This window comes from Strix uralensis, chromosome 5 (genome assembly GCF_047716275.1).
Source record: "Strix uralensis isolate ZFMK-TIS-50842 chromosome 5, bStrUra1, whole genome shotgun sequence".
Taxonomy (NCBI): domain Eukaryota; kingdom Metazoa; phylum Chordata; class Aves; order Strigiformes; family Strigidae; genus Strix; species Strix uralensis.
This window is the reverse complement of record NC_133976.1, coordinates 15,072,470-15,095,447: the sequence shown is the minus strand read 5'-3', so window position 1 is coordinate 15,095,447 and position 22,978 is coordinate 15,072,470. Positions and strand designations below refer to the sequence as shown.

At 37.8% G+C, this 22,978-nt stretch overlaps 1 protein-coding gene across 5 annotated transcripts in view; it reads left to right on the top strand.

Moving 5' to 3' along the window:
* SRPK2 (SRSF protein kinase 2) overlaps nucleotides 1-22,978 on the top strand; it is a 148,795-nt gene that overhangs the window by 114,238 nt on the left and 11,579 nt on the right. For all 5 annotated transcript variants that reach the window (XM_074869944.1, XM_074869943.1, XM_074869940.1 and 2 more), the window contains 6 exons: nucleotides 4,093-4,258; nucleotides 6,219-6,244; nucleotides 7,713-7,959; nucleotides 8,872-9,360; nucleotides 14,234-14,334; nucleotides 14,434-14,541. In XM_074869944.1, the coding sequence (XP_074726045.1) occupies nucleotides 4,093-4,258; nucleotides 6,219-6,244; nucleotides 7,713-7,959; nucleotides 8,872-9,360; nucleotides 14,234-14,334; nucleotides 14,434-14,541 (1,137 nt within the window). The remainder of the gene's footprint in view (nucleotides 1-4,092; nucleotides 4,259-6,218; nucleotides 6,245-7,712; nucleotides 7,960-8,871; nucleotides 9,361-14,233; nucleotides 14,335-14,433; nucleotides 14,542-22,978) is intronic.

Sequence of the window (22,978 nt, the reverse complement as noted above, 5' to 3'; positions counted from 1 at the left end):
GGAAAGAGAAAATAAAGCAAAAGGGTCTGGAATCAAGATAGGGACAGGGAGTGATGATTCACTCATTATGGTCATGGACAGAGGACAGACTCCTTAGGGGAAGAAGAAAGAACATCAATTTAATTCAGACACTAACAACAACTCCACCACTTAACAGACAGAGTAGGACAGTGAGAAGCATTACCACATGTTAAAAACACCTCCCCCCATCCCTCCCTTCTTCCCTGGCTCAGCTCTGCTCCAGATTTCTCTACCTCCTCCCCACCAGCAGCGCAGGGGACAGGAAATGGGTGGTTATGGTCAGTCCTGCCGCTTCTTTCTCCTCAGAAGGGGGACTCCTTGCATTCTTCCCCTGCTCCACTGTGGTTTCCCTCTCACGGGAGACAGCTCTCCATGAACTTTCTCCGACATGAGTCCTTCCCACGGGCTGCAGCTCTTCCTGAGCTGCTCCGGCGTGGGTCCCTCCCACATGTTTCAGTCCTCCCAGTGCCAAACTACATCAGCAGGGCCGCCTTCTTCCCACAGAGTTCCGGCCTTCTTCAGGCGCAGTCACCTGCTCCAACGTGGGGTCTTCCATGGGCTGCAGGTCAGCATCTGCTCCACCGTGGACCTCCATGTGCAGCAGGGGGGTGGCCCTGCCCTCTCACTACAGGCCCCCTACCCCCCACACTTTCTTTCACTGACCTCAGTGTTCACAGTTGTGTCCTTGTAACTCCTCCTCACAAGTCCCAACCCCCTCCCAGGTTCCCCTTCTTAAATGCGTTATCGCAGAGGTGCAGCCACCATCGCTGATCGGCTCGGCCTTGGCCAGAGGCGGGTCCGACTTGGAGCCGGGGAGCTTCGAGAAGCTTCTCACAGGGGCCACCGCTGTAGTCCCATCCACCACTACCAGAAAACCCCACCATGCACACACATACCCAGCACTCTTAGAGACGGGGAGGGTTTGAATCACACAGTCTTCCAACCTAAATTACTTTTTGAATGTAAGCAAAGGTGAAAGTTCAAAGTAATTCAAACACTTGATACCTCAAAAAACAGGAACGGGTTAGTCCTGAAAGATTAAAATGGTTTAATTTTTGTGAGGTTGGAATGAACAGACTAGTGAGAGTGGCATTGACTGGTAAGACTTCCAGGTTGTTCATCTCATTAGAGATAATACAGATCCTTATTATTCCTTGTACTCAGACAAAACTTGTGTTGAATGATTGAATTGTTTCATGTTCCAGTTTCATACATAAGTTTTTAGAACATGAAACAATTCAATTATTGCACTGGTGTTACTGTACAACAAACCATTTTGTTTCAGAAAGTACTATAATTCTGTGCTGCAATTGAAAAGGAATTTTTTATGCTATGACTTGGAAAATATTTTTTCTATTTTTGAGTACTTTTGAGCATTGGGACAAAAAGTAGGTTTATTTTAAAATGCAGCTAAGAGTTGATTTTCTTAATAAGATATTTCATTTCAGTTTCAAGCATGGTTTTTTTCCCCTGGGGTAGTTACATGAACTGTCGTGCAAGAGAAAACCTTGCAGCATTGAAAAAAGGGTTAGTTGCTGCAGTTCTTTTTTGCAGTAGAGATGATTAGAGGTGTCCATTTATTTAATTCTGGAATCCATACTTTGGGTTGTAAAATGTATAGCATCAGTCTGTTCTGAGAGGATCATGTTCTGAAACTTGATGCTGAAATGAGCATGGTGTATTTGATTAATGGAAATTTTCACTTTTGCTTTGATCTACAATATAGTAAATAATCTTTTTAATGGGTCAGTATGATGTGACTCCTTGAATGAAGAAGAAAGTAAAATAAGTGAATATTAATTAGAAACTGCAAATTATTAATTTCTTTATGTGAAGGGAAAAAATACAGCCTCCTAATTTACATTTTTGATTGTTGTAACAGAATCTGTTGTAATTTTTCAGAGTCACAATACATTACCCATTTCATTTTTTTTCCTTTTTTAGTAGACAAAAACTAGGAGCGTTTTCCCTGTTCTCCATCATCTCAGAGCATGGTGCAAAACATGTCCATGTAGTATACATTTCTTTACTGGTTTAGTGGTATATGTACTTCCAGTGTTTAGGACGAAGCAGTCTGATCCACATTTTAAGACAGCTAAGAACATTCTTTCTACTTATAAAATTCTAGCAGAATGGTCCTTATGGTAAGTCATGGAACTGATTTAGATTCTAAAAAATACTCAGTTTTCTTTTTTTTTTTTTTCCCCCCAAAAAAAAGATTCTTTAGCAAAATTAAAGACAAAGCTGTCACCCTAACACTGTTACTTAAAAGGGGTAAAGGCTATCTTTTCAAAGTCAGAGATACCAGATTTAGTTTCATGTAAATTCCATGTCTACTTATTGTAGCGAAACAGTTATTTTTTCTTCTGAATGTTTATAGCTTTCAGTGTACTCTGGAATCTTTTTTTTTTCTTGGCCTCAGAATTACAGACATTCAGTGGTAATTTGTAAGATGGTCTGTAGTGTAGTGGAGGGGGAGAAAGGCTATTATAATCCACCTTTATGTTGCTGTTAATACCTCTTCTAAAATTTGAAGTGACTTAACCACTAACTAGCTTCCCAGTATAAACCAATCTTTCTTTAACATTACTTTGAGACATACTGTACGTTCTTTCAGTTGCTTTGACAATTAGTCAAACATATTTTGGATCTGCAGGGAAAAAAAACCAAACAGATTATCAGGAACACAGCAGTTTTTAGGTGTACCATTGGCACTGATGCTGAGTCCTGCTCAAGTGAACATACAGGTTTTATACAGGCGTATAAAGAAAGCTTTTCAGAATGGTTGCTGTTCTAGTCTGGCTCCAGAACTGGAGAAAGGAGAGCCAGCAGATCACTTGAGGTGTTTCTAGGATACATTAGCCTGAGTGTAAAAATCATATGCATGCTGCTGTTCTTCTCTAGAGCTATCTTGTGTGCTGGATGCATGTACCAGTTCTGCTACTAGCTTAGGACTGCGTGGTAGACTAATGTCTTTGTATTCTGTTACTGGTACTTCAAACCAACGTGTTTTGCTTTTACAGTTCACACTAGCTAGTTATGTCCTAAAGGATCCTGAGAGCAAGGAGCTTTCTAATTTATTTATAACATACCTAGAGTGGCAAGGATGTTCTTGTAGCTGGAGCTCATGAGTCTGGAGGTCTGTTTCCTGATGTAGAACATTCTCTAAAAATTGAAATAAGTCTTTTAAGTGGGGTCAGCTAGGTTTCTGCTGCTTTTTTCTTTCTTGCTGATATTTTTCTACAATATTTATATAGATTATCATAGCAATACCTTGGTTTACACTGTTAAGTTATTCTGTACTGAATAATTGTATTGAGTTCCACAGTTTATCATACCTAAAATACTTGTAAAATCACACAAACAATTGTATTTCTGTTCCAATCAGAATTTGAGAAATTTTTTCACTGTATAAAAATCATGTTTTAATTTTTGTCCCAGAATGCATTTTTAAAATTTTGGATATGCATGTTTGATATAAGCTAGCAAAAGTTAGTCTGCAGAGAGTATGAAAGACTAGTGGAAAAATAGCTGTGACAAATACAGGTAGACAAATCTTTATGTGACTTCTTGGTCACATTAAAAACTGCATTACTATTGGTGTTCTAAGGAAAACTATAGTTAGCATTTGATCACAACAACACATTTCCCTTATTTCTTTTTTTTTTTATAATCAGTTGTAAGATGGTTAGTCAGTTACAGTATGTTGTACTTGCAGTGGTTTTTATTTGCATAACTATCTTTTAAACAATGAACCAGTGAGGATCAACCTTTCTGACTGAGCAGTGAAATTCCTTTTTTAAAGGAAGAAGTATCAATTTTTTTTACACATGTGCAGATCAGCTAAAGAGCACTGGGAAATGGAAGTCTGAGAACAGGTTACTGTCATCAAGACAATTCAGCCAGCCATGTTTTACTCATGAAAGTCTCAATAACCGGGTTTATGAGCTAAATAAATTATGCTGTCAGGCCTGCAGGCAATCAGTTGAATATCTCTGTACTACTAGTAAGTACATTTTGCTTGGTCTGGGTAATTAAAATAATTTTTTTAAAAATCCTTTTTGTAATTAGGTACTTCAAGGTCTAGATTATCTACACAGCAAGTGCAAGATCATTCATACAGATATAAAGCCAGAAAACATTTTGATGTGCGTGGATGATGCCTATGTTCGTAGAATGGCTGCAGAAGCTACTGAGTGGCAGAAAGCTGGGGCTCCTCCCCCCTCTGGCTCAGCAGGTATGATAGTATATTTAAATACAGTGTAGTGAAGTTCCATCAGTATATCAATGCTAACGATATTTTGTTTAGTGGAAATTAACATTTTAAAATACTTGTGTGTGAAAAGTGCATGTCCGGCAAATGCTTTCTTTTCAGTTTTGCCCGTTTAAGTTTTTGGGGTCCCCAGATACAGAAAAAGATTTATTAGTATAAACGTACTCTCCTCCCACCCCACAAGCTTTAATGTCTGGGTTTTTAGCTGCACTGGCACCTTGCATCTCTCATATTGACAGTAATTAAAAATCTTATCTAAATTGTGTGTCTAGTTCCATTATAAGTTCATCAGCGTCCTTATGAAATTAGCTGTCTTCTCGTCAGTTATAACTTGTTCTCAGAATGCAGTGAAAATTCTTAGAGTCCATAGTTTTTCACTCTTGAAAATGGAATTTATTATACCTAACTGAATTAATGATAAGCCCTTCTCCCTAGCACTGTACGTGAAACGTTTCGTGTTAAACTTGCTAAGGGTTTAGATAGGAACTGTACATTTTGTTTAGCTAGGAGAAACCAAGGTAAAGAAGTTCACAGCAATCAGTAAAGACAAGGAGGAAGTGTGACGTTTCTAGTGATCTTTAGTACCATAGTTGCTGTTTATTTGCCAGTTGAGCACATCAGCTACAGGCAGTGGAGAAATACTGACATTTAAATACCTTGTAATATTGTCAGAAAATGTATCACAGATCAAAATCTCTAAGGTATAATTAAAATACCTGATATATCAGGAACAAATACTGTGATCAAAATCCATAAATATTTCACAGTAAGATGCAAAATCTTATAAATCATGAATATATTATATTGAATTTTACATAACATATAATCATATAGCTAAAGACTGTGTTATTTGTGTGGGAAGTAACTCGGTTTTGTTCATGCAGCCTTTATTGCTTACTGACATTAAAAGAAATATTATTTTAAGGAATATATTGACGGAGTTCTTATCACACTTTGTTCCCTTTTTGGAGCGGTGATGTTACTCAAGTTTAAGAATCTTTTTTGAAAACCTTGCCCTTTCAGGGGCAAACAAACATTTTTTTTCCCTGAACTTAACAGTAGGACCTGAACATACAAAAGAACTCTGAAGTCTCAACTGTCCCTGTTTTTCATTTTGCGTTTGTTAATTGCCATATGCCTGTATGTCTGAAGATGTTCTTGAGAGGTTCTCTTCCTCTGTTCAGTTCCTCTTTTTGACTTCTACTTTGCCTCTGTCCTCCCACATTTGGTTATTTCTATTGGTTTTGTTTATTTAGGGGGGTAAGGGAGGTGGGGGGTGTGGCTTGTATTGCTGTTCTGTACGTTTTCACAGTATTGTAATCTCATCAGGCCTAGTCACTGTTGGTATCTTCTGAGAGATGCTTAGGAAGGAGGGCCATGCTGGAGATGCTTTTTTGTGGTGGTGTACTTTTTGCCATCGGCGTTCTTCATGCCTCCAGTCCTATCGGTCAAACTACCTTGTTTCAGAACAAAGGAAACATGAATATTTGACTTCTCTGTTGAGTGCAACACAGTAGATGTCTTTGTTGATATTCCCTGAACTATTTAAAATCCACCTATACCTGCTCAGTCAGCTGACTACAGGTATTTAATCTGTGGCAACTCTGCAGTCATTTAATGTTTTCTGTCCACTCTTTATTCATTCAGACTTTCTTTTCTGACTTCCATTAACTCTCTACCAACTACAATACAGTGAACAGAAATTGATGCTAATTCCTTCCAATTCCAGATGCTCTAATGGAGACATCATATGATTTCAGGCAGCAGATACCTGTAAAGAGTAAAAAATCTAGCTAAAAAAAAAATTAAAATCACTGTCTTATAGTTAGTTAAGAATATTTTTACATGATTTCTACTACTTTCTGCTTTTATAGAGCTGTTCTTGTAAAAATACATCTTTAAAATATTTGTTTTTTCTTTTTAGTGAGTACAGCTCCACAACAAAAGCCTGTAAGTACTGTCATATAATTCAAATTAACCATCTTATTTTCTGTGTTTCTGTAGGTATTAGTAGCTATTAGACTGTTGGTAGTCTCTAGCCTTTTTTAAAACTTTTTTTTTAATAAAACTTGTTATCTTGCAAAGAACACTTTTCTTTTAATGTCTTTGGCCTTACCAGTTTTAAGCATAGTAATTTCTCTGATGGAAACTCTCATAGACTTACAGTTCTGTAGCTATGTCAAAGTTAAGCACTGGCATTTTCATATCTCAAGGAATGATCCATTCTGTTCAAATCCTGACAAAAATGGGTGCATGCACTAAATATCATGCATTGCAGATAGCTTAAGGACTTTAAGGCCTTTAATCTTTAACATCTTAAAGGAGAGGGTTTTTAATGAGGTTTGAAATATCTTTTTGCCATATACATATATCAAATAACCACTGGCAATATAGCTGTTTAGAAATATCTAAGGTCAAACCTGCTTTCTACGCATGTGTTTACAGACCTTATGTAACTTCAGTGGGCATACAACATGGATGAAAATTAATAGTATTGTCAAATTTATTGTCGTGTTTTGACTGTCCCATAGCTTCTTTTGAAGGTAACAGGATTTACAGATAAACCTTTGAGAAAATAATATTTCCCTTTTTCCCTTGTACTTTTTTTGAACTATATGAGCATTTCTTTCTGTGATATCTAAACAGTGAATGAAAGTTGGATAGATCTCATTTGTCAAACAGTAAAAATAGAAGTCAGAATTCAGTTAAAATATAAGAAAGCATTACAATCCTAGCTCAGATGTGTTAATTTTTCTTTTCCTTGTTATTGTACCTGAGTTTTTTAATCCTTCTGTTATATAGAATGTGAAACTTTTCGTAATGACCATCTGTTGTTTGTGATTCATATGTTTTGGGCCAAAAGTGAATAATAAAAATGCTTCCCTTTCACAGGGAAAGAGCTGAACAACACAGGATTTATTTAAAATCCTTTACTGTTTTCAATCTCTTTGGCTTTCTTGTATCATTTTTCTCAGCATACTTTTGCTGGCTATTACCTCCATTATACAGAAAGAGAAATCATGTATAAAATTTGTATGTAAATAACTAGATATGATAGCAGACTGTCTTCCACATACCATATCATTTGTTAATTGAGATTGAAGTTTGAGGTTATTGTTCCCAGTCGAGATTATAGGCTCAGGAATTTTACTATGGCATCTTAGATGTATTTTGCTCTTGTATCTAATAAGCAGTCATGTAAAAACATGTATAATTATTAAATTTTGATAGATTTTTTTGCCTAATATAACCCTACATTATTCTTGATTGGAAGTAAAATGGAAAAAGCCATATATTTACTATATTAACTGTATTTTCAAATAAAAAGTGATCATACTTCAGGTGAATTTGGTGTGAGAGGCCTTGAGAATAATTGTTCAGTGGGGTTTTTTGGTTTTCTTTTGTATTAATATTTCAGGTTGGAAAAATATCAAAAAACAAAAAGAAAAAACTGAAGAAAAAACAGAAGAGACAAGCTGAGCTGTTAGAAAAACGCCTGCAGGAAATAGAAGAACTAGAGCGAGAAGCCGAAAGGAAAAAAATAGAAGAAAATGTAACCTCAACTGTACCATCAAATGAACAAGAAGATGAGTACCACCCAGAGGTGAAACTAAAAACAGCTGACATAGAAGAGGTAGTAGATGAAGAACCTGGAAATGATGATGGTTAGTATTACCTGCTTTTATTGACCCTGAATTTATTGTTTCAGAGGGGAGAGTAATTGCAGCATGGCGTCTGGTGCAATGAGCAAAATCTCCAAACTGTCCTAGATCATTAAGTTTCATTTTCTTCTGTAGGTGAAATCATAACTACAAAATCTAAAAAGGAAAAGTGAAACCTATTATAGAAGTGAAGAAAAACATCAATAGCAATCTAGCTATCAAGTCCCACAAAAGAGCACATAGAAAATTTAACAGAAGTCAGTTGTCATACCACATTAAGTGGCATAACTGAATATCTTGGTGAGATAGAAGAAAAATAAGATAAGTTTGTATTCTGTAACATTAATGTAGTTAGAGTCATCATTGCTTTCCTCTTGTTACAATGTTTGTTGTAATGATCTATCAGGTAATGATAATTGCAGCTTCTTCACTGAAATTTTTAAGATACCTTGTTAAAAGTTCTTGTTGAGTCCCAGTGATTTGGACCATAACTGTTTTGGTCCAGCTCAATTCTGGCTTCCCTGGTTTTCTTGTCAACTCTCTCCAATTCTGGTGAAAACATAACTAATGAGACTGTCGTTTGGTTTGGTTTAGTTTTGTTCTGCTCTTACTGCAGATTTTCCTACTCCTGTGATTACTCCCTGTTTGACACAAATTGAGTTATAGATTTGTAAAGCTCGCTTTTAGGACCTCATATACCTTCATAACATTCTTCTCTTCTGAATTTTTCCCTCCCGAGCCACTTCTCATTGTTTATTTTTTCCAACAACCTTATTCTTTCTTTCGCCTTTAATTGAGATTTTAAGGTCTTTGCATATTGTAGTGATGTTTTTGAAGAGTTAAAAATTACGAATGCCTAATTTCAAAATGTATATTTATCTATGATCTAATGTATAACTCATTAAAATTTTTCAGGTGAAGCAGAAGATCAGGATGAAAAAGATGACACAGAGAAGGAAAACACTGAAAAAGATGAAGATGTTGAGCAGGAACTTGTCAACAGTGACCCTACAGACCCTAAGTGGATAGAATCCCCCAAAACAAATGGCCATATTGTGAACGGCCCATTCCTATTGGAACAACAGATTGAAGATGACGATGATGAGGAGGAAGAATGTCCAAATCCAGAGGAGTATAATCTTGATGAGCCAAATGCAAAAAGTGATTACTCTTATAGCAGCTCCTATGAACAGTTTAACGGTGAATTGCCAAATGGACGTCATAAAATTCCTGAGTCACAGTTCTCTGAATTTTCAGCTTCAGTGTTTTCTGGGGCTCTAGAGTCTGTAGCTTGTGGTTCTGCTGTTTCTGAAGGATCAACTGTAACTGAAAGAGAAGAGAGCAGCCCATCTCATGACAGGAGCAGAACGGTTTCAGCTTCAAGCACTGGGGATTTGCCAAAAAGTAAGTATTCCACTTAGTGACATATACCATGCTTGAAGTCTCTTAGAGCTATAGGTGATGTCTTATGTAGAACGAGTAGTGAGGTTAAACCTTATGTGTATGTTTTCATCTGTGTTCAGTGACTTGTATATGCAGATTTTACTTTTTTGGGTTTTTCTGGGTGAAAATTCAGTGCCAAGCCTTATGGGTAGGTTGTTCCACACTTTCAGTAACACAAAAGGACCTTTCAATAACAGACAAGAACTCTGTCATGCCGCTTCCCTGACTTTGAACACTAGGTCTAGCGCTTCTCACGGATGTTGACTTTTCTCTACCTGCAGGTGAAGTGTTTTAAATGTTTTCTGTTTCTGGATTGGTGCCAAACCTACTAATGTCCTGGCCTGCTTTGTGCTTGAGTCTGAAGAGTGTGCACTGAAAAGATGGTGTCTGTGTGCCAGCCTCTGCAGTCAGAGAAATCTGTGCAGACTGCTGCCAAATGCTCTCTTTCCTAGGCACTCCCCAGACTTGGGGAGGGAGGTGGGAGGTGGGGACAGATTAACCATAGCTAGGGTTGGGTTACAGCTGCAGCCCACTGCTGGGAACCCTTTTTCATTGCTCACTGATTTTATCTTCTTGATTTCCTCTACACTGAACATTCCCCTCATTGGATCACACATTGTGTGAATGCAGAATCTCAATTCTGATTATTTTAAACTTAGTATTTCTTCTTAAAAGACTTTTGGTAAAAAGGCAGAGCAGGTATCTAGAAATGAAGAGGAGACTTTTAAGTTAGTTTGGTCCCAAAGCATTCTGGTGAATTTTGACCTTCTAGGACCAGGTTTCAAAGAAAAGCGAATGTATTAGTTTTGAATGGCTTTTAGAAATAAGGAGGAAGGGGGAATACTTTTTATTTGAGTTGATGGAAAACTTTTGTCTAGTAACATGGGTGTGTATTACATTTAAAAAAAGGGACAAGTAAGTGGAATAGAAAGTCAGTGGTTAGGTTAAGAAAAAAATTGTAATAGTCTTATTAAAAGGCAATAGCTTAGCTAAGCTTACTTTAAGTAAATTGGATGATTCTTCTTGCATTCAAACCTGGGAGTTTGATAGATGCAGCTTGGAACACAGTGCGAAAGCATTCTTATTAAATTTAAACAAATCTACCATCTGAAATCTTAAGAGGGAAGCAGGACTGTGTTTTATTCGGATTTTTTTGTTTCTGCTGTAGAGCTTGTTTTTAAGGGTATTAGATAAGTTACTGTAGATTAAATATTCCATCGACAGGCCAGTGTACACAGGAAAGAGAAAAGGACATTTATAGTTGCAAATAAGCATTATTCCCATAGTTTAAGGGCAGAGGTGACCCTGAGATCATGTAACCTGACTTCCTTTTATAACAATCCAGTAATACACTATATATTAAGCCCAGTAAGCTTTATGTTTGGCTAAAAACACATTTTCCAAAGAGATTTGGACAAAAGAAATGATAAAAGATCTAGTGTGGTTGAAGTGTGTTCCATTGATCAGTACTCAGAATTGTTTCAGAATTGTAGCAAGTTTAGATTTGTCTGTCTGCAGCTTCTAACTATTACTTCTTGTTATATCTTTTCTCAGTCATATTAAAAAATTCTGTAATATGCTGTGTTTTCATTCATTAATGATTCTTTTCTGTTTCAAAAGTTCCTCTCAACCTTTTATTAAAACTCAACAAGACGAAGTCTTTGTCTCTGTAAGGCATGTGGCCAACCCTCAACTCATTATGGCTTTTCTGTATTCAGTGTGGTTTTGAACATTTAAATTCTGTCCACCAGAACTGCTCAGATCCAAAACTTCTGCCTGTAAATCCTGGTTATTGACAACATGGAAGGTGAAAACTTGGTGTCATTGCAAAGAGAGCTGGATTTTTGGTGTTGAATTAAATAGCTCCAGGGTATTACACATAGGTTTTATTTATAGTGCCAGTGGCTAAATTATAAATATATGGGTTTCAACTTTAATAAAGAAAATACTGAGAGACTGAATCTGTAAGCGAATAGAAGACAATGAGATAGCTTAGGGAGAAGATCAACCTGCAACAACATTGTCCCAGATGAAGTTACTAAATTTAAATAGAGATCTATTGAAAAATAGTTGAGTATTTCTTGGTTTAAGACTGTAGAAGAGCAGTTCACACAGTTTACTATGGAGTCTTGACAGGTTAGGTAATCTGCAGGTAGGCAAGAAATGTGACATAAAATACAACTGAGTAGAGCTCTGTTTCTTGAAAATGTGAAGGTCCAGGCAAATAAGTCTTTCAGTCCATCTCCTTACACTCTGTAGTCCCTGAAACAATGTATGGGAAGTTCCTAGATGCCCGGTAGCCTCTTCCTTTGTGCTGCTGGCAGTAAGTAGAGGTAGAAAGCCTCTGCTACTGTTTTCCTGGAGTGATGTGTAAAATCCTCATGCCTACAGAGAGTAAAGACAGTTTTTGCCATCATGGGAGCAGCTTGTCTCCATAGCTGGAGAAACAAACCTACTTTATTCCTCCTTGATGTTATCTCACCAGGACCTTTTCTGCAAAGAAAGAAGAAAGATAGTAAATTCAGCCATAGCTCACTTCTTACTCAGAAAGAGGAAAAGCTGAACATTGTTAATATTAATGGTATCAATAGTAATGTTGGGTTAAACAGTAGTAAAACAGTATTTAGAAAGAAGAAAGATACAAGAGTTGGAGGCTATTCAGTATTTTTAAATGGTGCTACTTTTTCCCTATAACTTTAGTGCCCTTTTCTTGTATAGCAGTAGACTTTATTTGTTCCTCTCTGTCTAGGCATTGCTATACATTGTTAAGCAACATGGTCTCATTTTTTTTTGAATACTTGCCTCATTCAGTGTACAGACCAATTTGTGTTCAGTGGGTGAGCACCTATTAAGTTTTTATCTTTTTCAAGTTTTCACTGCGTGACCAAATGCCCTTAAAATAGATCTGTTAATTTCCTCATGACTCTCCTCCTCATTCCAGTGTTTGAATGTTTACTAAGTATGCTATCATGCTAAGACTGTGAGAAGAGGAGGTGATATTTCTCAGTTTTACAGAACGAGGACACACAAAAGTGAAAATCAGAAATGCTCACTAATTTTGTGCTCAGGTTGAGCTCCTTTGGATGATTTTTGAGAGTACTTACTAAAAAGTACGCTCCTTTTGACTTCACTTTCAGTTGTGAATGATCCATGTTTGTCAAATTCAGAATTCAAGGTCTCGTTCATCTCTCCGAAAATATGGGACATAAACTTAATGAGTTCCTGAGAAAAACACAAAAGTGTAGGCATTTCCCTGTTACCTTGTCAGGTCCCTCTGTTAGAAGAAAGTTGAAGCAAGCTGTTTTCTAATGTCATATTCAGATATCTTATTGATGAGGCTTTTTTTCCCCCCTTCATTCCACTTTATTTACTGCAGTCCTTCAACAAGACGTGTGGGAAGGATTTATCTAGCGCTACTTTTTTTTTTGCCAGGGCTACCAAATTGAGAAGGTCCTGTTACTTCTTGAATAATGCATGTGATTGTGTTTGAGAAAAAATTAGACTGTATTACGCAGCATGCTTGTGAGGGAAGACTTTAATATTAAGCTTACTGGTTCCTGCTGGATTGCAACCTGAGTCTCTCAGTATATTTTACTTTTATGCCCTATATTGGTGCTTTTTAAAAACTTGAGTCTTTGACTTCGTTCCAACTTTTTTAAAGGACTGTTTTGTTGAGGTCACTGCCGCCTTTGTCTTCTGCTGTTTAGTCCTGTATTTACTTCTCTCCCCTGGTGGATCCTGCCACTTTCTTTTCTGGTTGGCCAGTATTTCAGTGCCCTGATGGCCTATTCAGGCTTGCTGTCCCAGCAGTTGAAGATCCTCATCTGATTTTAGTCACTCTTTAACTCACCATTAGACATGCTGTATTTTTCCTCCTTGTCCCATGTCTGGTGTATTTTCCTCTTTCAATTGTTACGCCACTTTAACAGATCATTATATCCCCATTGGAGTCCCAGGTGACTTTTGTATCTAGTACCTCTTTCTTGCCTTACCACCAGTTTCCAATTTAGTCTTCATAGCTTTGGGACAAGGAAATTAAGATCAGTCCTCTGCTGCTATGTGATTTGTTGTGTCTGGTTCTATGTTCAAGTCAATGTGCTTTCTTTCCAATGCAGTTTAGGAGCTAGCAGGTGGTATGTCAAAACAAAGAAAAGCAGCAGTCCTCCACTGCTGTATGTTAGGGTCGTCAGTGTCTCAAGAGCCTCTAAAGACTGCAGGATTAATTAGAATAAAGTTCTGCCTTTTTGGTCTGGGTCATACTCAATGCAAATAGGACCTTAAGAGAACTTTGATTCAATGAATCAATCTGTGAAATGGGTGGCAGTGCCCTAGGCTTTCAAATTAGCCAGGTTTTGGTGACTTTCTCCCCTTGGGACAGATTTAAACAAAAAAAAAAAAAAAAAGAAAAAAATCCAGCCAAATTTTATTTACCTTAGCCAAGAATGGAAGTGCAGAATTTTATTTTCTCAACCAAACTGTTCCAAGAACATGTCTTTCATGTGGAGTTCTTGGGGTTTGAGTTTTAACATTTTCTGTCTGAATTTGTTCTTGGAAACATATGCACTGTTTTGCTTAGAAGCTCCTCTGGATATTCTAATAATAGTCATTTGGCAGTTAAAGAATGCAAAAAATTTGCACTTGAAATGTGTAAGAATATTTAGAAATCAAGGTAAGAAATCCTCTTTATGTTGCTTTAATTTCTTGTAACATGCAGCAAATGATTTTGATGTCTTCAATGTATTATAAAACTGGATAAAGTGTCAAGGCAAAGCTGCTTGGAGATAATGGATAGTATGCTCAAAATACTCACTATTCTACATTTTGCTTGTGTTAGCAAAAACTCGTGCTGCTGACTTACTGGTGAATCCACTGGACCCAAGAAATGCAGATAAAATTAGAGTTAAAATTGCTGACCTGGGGAATGCCTGCTGGGTGGTAAGTATAACTACATCATTTTAGCTATTTAGCCTTCACTATTTAGAACAGGCCTTTTTATTGTTCATTTTTCCATTAATGTGGTTCTTTCTGTTTTAGCATAAGCACTTCACAGAAGACATCCAGACAAGACAATATAGATCCATAGAGGTTTTAATAGGAGCAGGTTACAGTACACCTGCTGATATCTGGAGTACAGCATGTATGGTAAGAACGATACAATGTGTATTTTACAAGAATAAACCTCCTAAAAACTGTTGTTTATTTAGTGAGGAAACCTGATGAAGATGGTTCTGATTTTATATACAGTCTTGTAGCTAAAGCCACATAAAAAAGGCTGAAGCGTATCTAGGATTGTCTTTAAAGTGAGATACTTAATAGCAATATCACACCTACGTAATATTACAATATTACCCATTACAATACTTTGGGTCATCCAGCCCCTTATGCTTTAATTTAATTTGACACAAATATGTTATCATAAATTATGTCATATCAGATAGCTACTGATGATTTTCCCCCTTTATTTCAATTTCTTAAGCATTCTTAATCAAAAGAAAGTATTGTGGAGAACATTTCTAATTTTTATTTAAACATGCAAATTTGCAGGGACATATATGTATATTTTAAATGACAAAGTCTCACTGAAATAGTACAACTGCATGTTTCCTTCCCATCTTACAATCTATGCAACTGTTTGCTGTGTTTCCTTTCCGTTTTCTTGCATAAAGTAGTAAAACAGTTAAATACTTCAAATTCTTGCCAAGTGCAGTGAAAACATTCATCAGATTAGTCTTGCAAATCACAGCTTTAGGTTTTAAACTTTGAAGAGAAGGAATTTAATTTATTAGTAAAATATGTGGTACCATTCTGTAGAATTAGTTTTAACACCATAAAACTGAGATTATAGATTTTAAAAAATCTTTAAAGGATAGAAAAAGTAAAAACTTAATCATTAAACTTTCTGAAACACTCTGTTTGTAATATCTCTTTGAGGACAAATAAGTTACGTGCATCTTCTCATTAAAGATAGTTTTGGAAATACAGTTAGATATATCTTTGTCTATTTTAAAAGTGAAAACTTATTCAAATCTTTATATTTTACAAATACATGTCTGAAAAGAGTAAGTGTATGAGGAGGAGGAGAAGACTCAAATACTAGACACAGTTTGCCGGCGTGGGTGATCAGAAGAATTGCAGAGCTCAGAGAGAGAGGAGGAGGATTGAAAGGAACATAAAATCCTACAGATATTATAAGCTCAGCAAGCCATGTGTTAGAAGTAACTAACCCATAAGTAAAATTGCAAGTATATTTTCTCTGGAGTTTAATACTAGCTTTTGCTTTAGTACACAGAAAAGAACATCCATTTCCAAATTTACTCTTCCTTTTGGGGGCAAAATGTAGACTTTCTCTGTTACATTGAAAACAATGCATAGAAACCATGTTTTGATCCTTAATTCTGTGAATTATACTTCTCTTAACTATAGAGACTTTTTGTTCCTTTTACCTGATATTTTGTAAACCTCAGTTGAACTTGATACCTTTTTATGGTATTGAATACCCTATATTTGTCTTCCTTTAAGGTTATAGCTACCCCCTGCCAAGGTTACATGCAGTCCTGTAGCTAAAGCCAAATCAAAAAGGCTGAAGTCTATCTAGGGTTGTCTTTAAAGTGGGGTACTTAATAGCAATATCACACCTAGGGAATATAATATTCTTACAATACTTGGGGTCATCCAACTCCTTACAGTTTAATTCTTTTCCATGTTATATAAGTGTTACTGCTTTCTTCATGTGGGTTCATTCTCAAAAAAAAAAAAAAAGCATCTCTGCTACTAGGGGTATCGTGATTCAGATTCACAATTATTTATGAAACTTCAGTATTTTAATGAGAAAATTATACTTCTGCTCTTTTTGTTATGTAAGCTTTAAAGATAGTAAAGCATTTGAGGCAGAAACACTGGAATTCTGGTTTCTGCCACAGACTTTGTTTTTTTGCCCTTAAAAAATGCTGTAGAAATTTTATAATCTTACAGCACTGACATACAGTTGTTGAATTCGGTTGTTATCGTTATATAGTCATGTAAAAAATAGAGATCAGTCTCTGAAGCTCACCCCCAAAATTCATTGTTTCAAAACCCCTCAGGACCTGCTTTCCTTCCTGTGTAGTTGAGAAAACGGGTCAGAAAGTGATCAGCGCTGTCAATGCTGATCCCATATCAGATGGAAAATGGCTCTGAGGTAGGGATGGACTTGAAGACCTTAACAGCTCTCTCTGCAGAGGACCTGTAACAGAGACTAATGGCTAGGGAAACATTCTTGAAGTGGAACTGCAAACTCCCCATTAACTTACTTAGGCTGTCTTTGGAAATTGTGATTTGATTCTCTCCAATCCCTAAAGTGGCCCAGAACTGTGAAGTATCTAAGTGTTTTAATGCCACTGTAGTCCCCCTTGCTTTCTTAAATTTGGATTCCTTGTTGTACCTAAATGTGGTTCAGAAAATGCCCTTCTAGGTTACCTTACTCTTGTTTCATACTTAATTCACTTTATTCCATAATGTTTGCTGTTACGTGTGTTTTCAAAAGGATTGTCTGCTGAAGCAGGAGATGGAGGTGTTGTTTATTTTCAGCCAAAATACAGCTCAGGTACCCTGTCAGCCATGTTGTCCAAGGCTCTCAAAGGAGAGCAAGGAGACTTCTTTGTCATGTTGCTTTGCTTGTACAAGTCCAAAGTCATTAAGGATGTTTTTGGAAGCAGTACTATGTGAAATGAGTGGTCCAGCAGTATTGCCATGACTTTTTTCTTAGTAAGTTTCCATTCTTCCATACTGTGCCCAGGGTGACAGTACCAAGCACACATGAAGTGGTGTCCTACCAGCTGACTCTATTGATTGCATAGGGTATTTCTCATTTCCTACTTTTTTTAAAATTTAAAAAAAAAAAAAAAAAGTTTGTCAAGTAAGGGGTAGCTGTATGTTATTAAGTGACCTAAGTTTGAGATTGTGTTCAGGTTAGGTAAGTAATTGCTCTGACTGTATCCACCTGTCAGAAATACTACATTTGTGAAACTGGTAGGCAAGGTGCCATGTTGCTGTGCAGTGGGAGCCACGTTATGTAATTACAGATCCTGTTCTTCATTCTGATCATGGTTTTGACTTTGGATGAACTTTCTTGTCTCAATTTCTCTACTGAATGATAATGCACACGTTGAAAAAGTCTGTGCCTAATACGAACGATGTGAATGCAAAGTACAGTAAGGTAGTATCAAAGCAAAGGTGAGACGTTATGCTTTTAAAACCCTTGCTAACGACTGAACCACTGAGCTATTTCTCTGAACCTGCACTGCAAGAGGGTTCAAAATATTTTGACCTCATTTGGATGGAATTGTGAGCAAATATATCTTGTTAGATCTGTGTGTACCCATGACCTTCAAATCGGAGGTTTCTGACCAGTACTCTCACAGAGACTGATCTAGGTGTGCTCTTCACTCCTCCCATCTGTGTAGCTCTTGCTGACAGAAGACCTGCTGCTTCAAAGTCGTGGTCAGGTTCTCCATCTCAGTAAGCATTGTTTAAGTTTCACAAGGTGGTTGCGAAACTCTCCTTAAAAGGGCTTTCTCACAAGTAGTCCAGAACACACTGCTTAGTAGTAAACAGCACAGTAAACATGAAGACCGCTTAGCTTGCAAAATAAAAGAGATTCTCCATGTGTTATATATCCACTTCTGTGTCAGATATTCTAGATCATGTCTCCATTTAAAAAATTACAATAAAACCAGGCCTTTCTTTGAATTAATTTACGGTCCATAGGGTTTCTATGTCAGAGGTTTATGTGTACATAAAATGCATCAGTCTTTTCATGTCTCCTGGATTTTATGAAGGGTCACTTGGAATGCTTGGGACCAGGATTCACCTGAGATCTTAACTTGGTCTTGTGCTTTATGGATCTCCGTTTGAGCCAAAGGTTTTTCACTGCCTTTGCTAATGAAATAATCTTGCTCACTGGGAATAGCATTGACTATAAGAGTAGCAGAGCTACTGGTTCTTGTATTGGCTTGAATTTATGGCATAAAATGTTAAGCACAGAGGTGGTGTTTTATCACAACAGCAGCAGACTGTCTTTTCTCATTGTACCATTAGATCATCAGTTTTACTTGGTCTTTAGGAATGAGGGTGGAGATGGTGATGATGTTTTTAAACAAAAGCCTCTGATAACAGTGTCCTGAGCATGCAAAGCATCTGTGGTCATGTGTGCACAGCAATTTTCAGAATACCCCCTTTATGAATCTGGCTTTTAGGACGTGGTGTGTTGTGTCTACATGGAGTTGCTCTCCTCAGCTGGACTCTTCTAATAGGGGTTGGCTTTGTCTAGCCATCAACTCCATGGTTTTGATGCAGCTTCCAGGAAAGAATAGTCCTGTTTTATGTGTATTGTCTTTAGTATGGAAGTATCCAGAGATTCTGATCAGGATTACTTGTGCTGGAAGTGTACATAAAACTCTACCCAAATACCAAAAGAGGGAGAAGTAACTCAGTATTAATAACCTTACAGTTCTGTTTCTTTTGGTGTTATGTCAGTGAAAAAGTAGCATTGTAAGCCAGCAGCCCTGTGAGCTGAATCTTCTAATTTTAGATGATTTGGCATGGCCCAGTTCTTGTGCCCCAAACCTCTTTGAATCACATTTAAAGGACGAGAGCGAGTATCCTCAGGCCAATACCAGTTCTCTGCTCAGGTGATCTGAATCTGAGTCTTTAGGAAAAAGGAGGGGGTGCAGGGGGAAAGATAGGGGAAAAAAGAGGATGATGCATAGCTTTGGAGGCTTATAATCAGTGCATGCACGACATGCTGTGAAGCTAATGAAAGAAGTTAGATGCCAGTCGGCGTTTCTAGACCATGACAGAGTTGTTTGCTTGTTCTGTGCTCAGCAAAAAGTGCAACAAAGTATAATAATTTTTTTTTCCAGACTTCGGTGACCTGCGTCTGAATGATTGTTGCTTATCATTTGCTGGACATCTACAAGTTTTGCTAGGGAAATTGCACAGTGCCCTTTCTTTTTCTTTTAACAATGTGGCCTGTTTAAGTGGGATACTCAGCTGGTCTCATGGAAAGCTAGACACTGGGAATCTCTCTCCACATTTATTAAATTCTAGAAAATTCTATGTTCCCTTGCTGTACTAAACCCTATTTTAATTCTGCCAACAGGGAGGTGCATCTTTCATTTTCACCTAAAAAAAGGAACAGATTTGGAGCCAGCAGTGCCTTTGACAGGATTGAAACCATCCTTGATCATTTAATTTTATCAGGCTGAATTTCCACATTTGCAGTATTGAGAGGGTTGTTTTCTGTGGAGCAGAAACTGAACAGGCACTGCATGATTTAGCATTTCCTAAATCTCAAAAACCATGGAACACAGTACTCCACTGCTGCTGCCAGGAAATCCTGGCAAGATAAGGGGTTAGTACTGGCAGAGGGCATCCCTTTCTATTGCTTCTGGAAATGACTGCAAGCACCATGATTCCACTGCTTTTCCTTGTTTATGCTCTTTGGATTGGAGACAGGAAAAGCACCTGAAATGATGAGTCCCAGCATCTGACTTTGGTTGTTCATTATGTACAGTCTTGCTTGAGCTGTGGGGAGGAGATGTCACAAGCTAGGACATTAACAAGACCGTGTTTTTAACACTTAGCCGAGGTGGCTTTTGTGGTGAGTTGTGATTCCTGAAATACTTTTATTTTTATAAAAAGAACTAGAAAACAGATCATAGCTGTAGATTGGTAGAAAGTCAGAGAAGGAGAAAATTGTACTTGATGTTCTATCTACCCAAAGAGAATGCAAATGATGAAAGAAAATACTACTGGGGTGAGAGGGAAAGAGGGCAGGCAAACAGCTTTCAAAATGAGGGAGATGATACTACAAGGCAAGCAAGCTTACAGGAGTGTTTTTTATTACGAGTGTTTCTATTCATGTGAGAGAACTTGGAGGGACAGAATGAAGAATGAGCAGAAAATAGTAACTTACGATATTAAAACTAAACCTACATGTAAGTGCTTGTAGTTCAGCCCCCAGTTTACTGCTTTGCATGATGTCCTCTAATGTGGGGTGGAGAAGTAACTGTCCTTAACTACTCTTACTGTGTTGTAAGTGGCGAAAAAACGATCATGCCTCCATGGGATCATGAGTATCATCATGTTAGTATGTGTGAGTGGCACATACCAAAGGTGTGATGACAAGCCTCAGTCTGCACAGGAGCTGTATTTTGAGGAAAAATGGAAAATCAGAAATCTGGTCGAGAGAAGAGAAAAACTTCAAGTCACTATGCACATATTTTGCAGTAGGCAGATACAGTACAAAATGCTGTTATTAATCACTATACACCCTTTTTGAAGGTGGTGGGTGGACAACCTGAAACATTCAAAAGAAAATTATTTTCCAAAGAAACTGACTTTCCAAAGCAACCACTCAGCATGTGCATGATTCCAAGATCAGAGTCCAGCAAATAATAGAGACCTGTTTCCTTTTCAAGCATCCCATGCCATGTCTGTGTTTTGTATATCTGGCCTTTCTTACCAAGCATTAACCATGCAAAATGCCTTTTATGTTCTTTCTGTTGCCTGGCTCTTCAGAGGGAGATGTCCATGGGAGAACAAATTGTCAGCTGGTGTGCATATCTCAAAAAGCTCTTTTGCTCTTCTTTTTATGCTCCCACTTACCTGTGGAACTGCGTTCTTTAAGCCTATTTTTAAAGCAGTGACAGTCTTCTTGTTCACAGCTCTTCTTTTCAGCTGGGGCAGAGAAACTCTGGCCAAGAGCTGGATCTCATCTGTTAAAATGATAATTCTGGCCTATAGCTTGTTGTCCTTTTTCAGCTGGGGCTTCATAAGAGGAATTCAGGGAGGCTGATGCAGTCCAAATGAATTATTCTTCCAGTCCTCTCCCAGACAGCTTTCCCTAGGCATGCATCCATTTTCAATCACCAGATTGAGTACACAGCTGTCACACAGTGAAAATGTAGCTATTTCCAATTGTGTGATTAGACATGGATCCACAATATATGGTAGTGATGCCAACAGTTTAGTATTGTGGTAGGTTCATATACTGTCACGTGGCAGGAAAGGAATCATAGCCTCTCCAGAGCCTACAAAAGCAGCAGTGTGACCGTTTGCATGAAAGGTTCTCCATCTGCAGATGGAGAAAAGCAGTCTAGACTGTTTTTCTGTGATAACCTTAGGAAAGTGGTAAGTAGCAATTGCCAGTACAGTCAGTAAGGATGGATGATTGCCTTGGGCTTTTGTGCCATATGTTGAGTGTGCTGTAGCTCATTTGTTATCTTCATATAATAATTGAAATGCTGATTTCTGTTGAGGTAAATGGCAACATTAAGTAAAAGATGATGATATTTTAAAGTTGGAGTTTCTGTCAAGATACTAGTTTTTATAAATGAATACTTTCAATTGGAAAGTAAGTAAGTACATATGGTTAATCTGTATTTGTAGCATCATAGAAATAATAGCCAAATTTAGATTGAAAGATATCTCAAGTAGTCTACCTCCTCATTGAACCAGGGTTAATGTCAAGGTTAGATGAGGTTACTCAGAGCCTCATCCATCTGTCAGGATGGCATTTCCACAGCCTTTTTGAGCAGCCTGTCCCAGCGCTCAGCCAATCTTGCTTAAGAATTTTTTTTCCTCCTATCGGGTTGGAATTTCCCATCTTGCTGCTTGTGTCTGTTCTCTGTTGTCCTTTCATTGAGAAGAGTGTATCTTGGTCTTCTCTGTTACTGCCTTTCAGGCAGTGGAGTGCAGCAACCTTCTTCAACCTGAACAAACACAGCCCCACCAGTCTCCCCTCCTGCATCCTCTGCTCAGGCCCCTAACGTCTTAGAGGTCCTCCCTGGTCTTTCTCCAGTTTGACAGGGTCTCTCTCATACTGCTGGCCCCAAACTGGTCATAGGTCTGCAGATGTGAGTGCTGAAGAGAGGGGACGTCACTTCCCACCAAGGGCTGGGAACACACTTGTTACATACAGCGCAGTGCGTGGTTAGCCTGCATTACCACGAGAGTGCACTGCTAACCTGTGTTCAACCTGCTGTCTGTCAGGGTCTCCACCTCCCGATTTTATCACAGAGTGTCAGCGACTTACAAATTGGAGACTGGGTGATTTTATGTGCCTACAGTTGGGTGCAAAGTGTTGATAAGTGCTGAGAGAAGTGCTCAGGACTTCCAAAGCAGCAGTGCATCGCCAAAACTGCAGTTCTGAGTACCAGCAGCAGAGAGCTCTTCTTTCCATGGCACTGCCTCAGTAACGGGACTGCAAGCGCTTTCTGGTGCACCACACCTTTGGACATCAGCTTAAAGAGCAGAACTCCTCTGACTGATATAATCCAGAGGTGTCATTGTCCTTATGGCTATTTACATGCTTATTAATGCTGGATCTTCTACTTTATGGTAAAAACCGAGGTCAAGGATTTATTCTTTTTTTAAAAAGGCCCAATTAATTTCATTTATCTTGTGCTATGTAGCCAGTCCATCCTAGAGATATCTAGGAACCTGTTACCAGGTTGCTACAGATGAACCTGTGAGACAGTCCTGCATAAATGCTAAGTACTATTACAGGTATTTATCGCAGCATCCAAAAGGCAAGGCT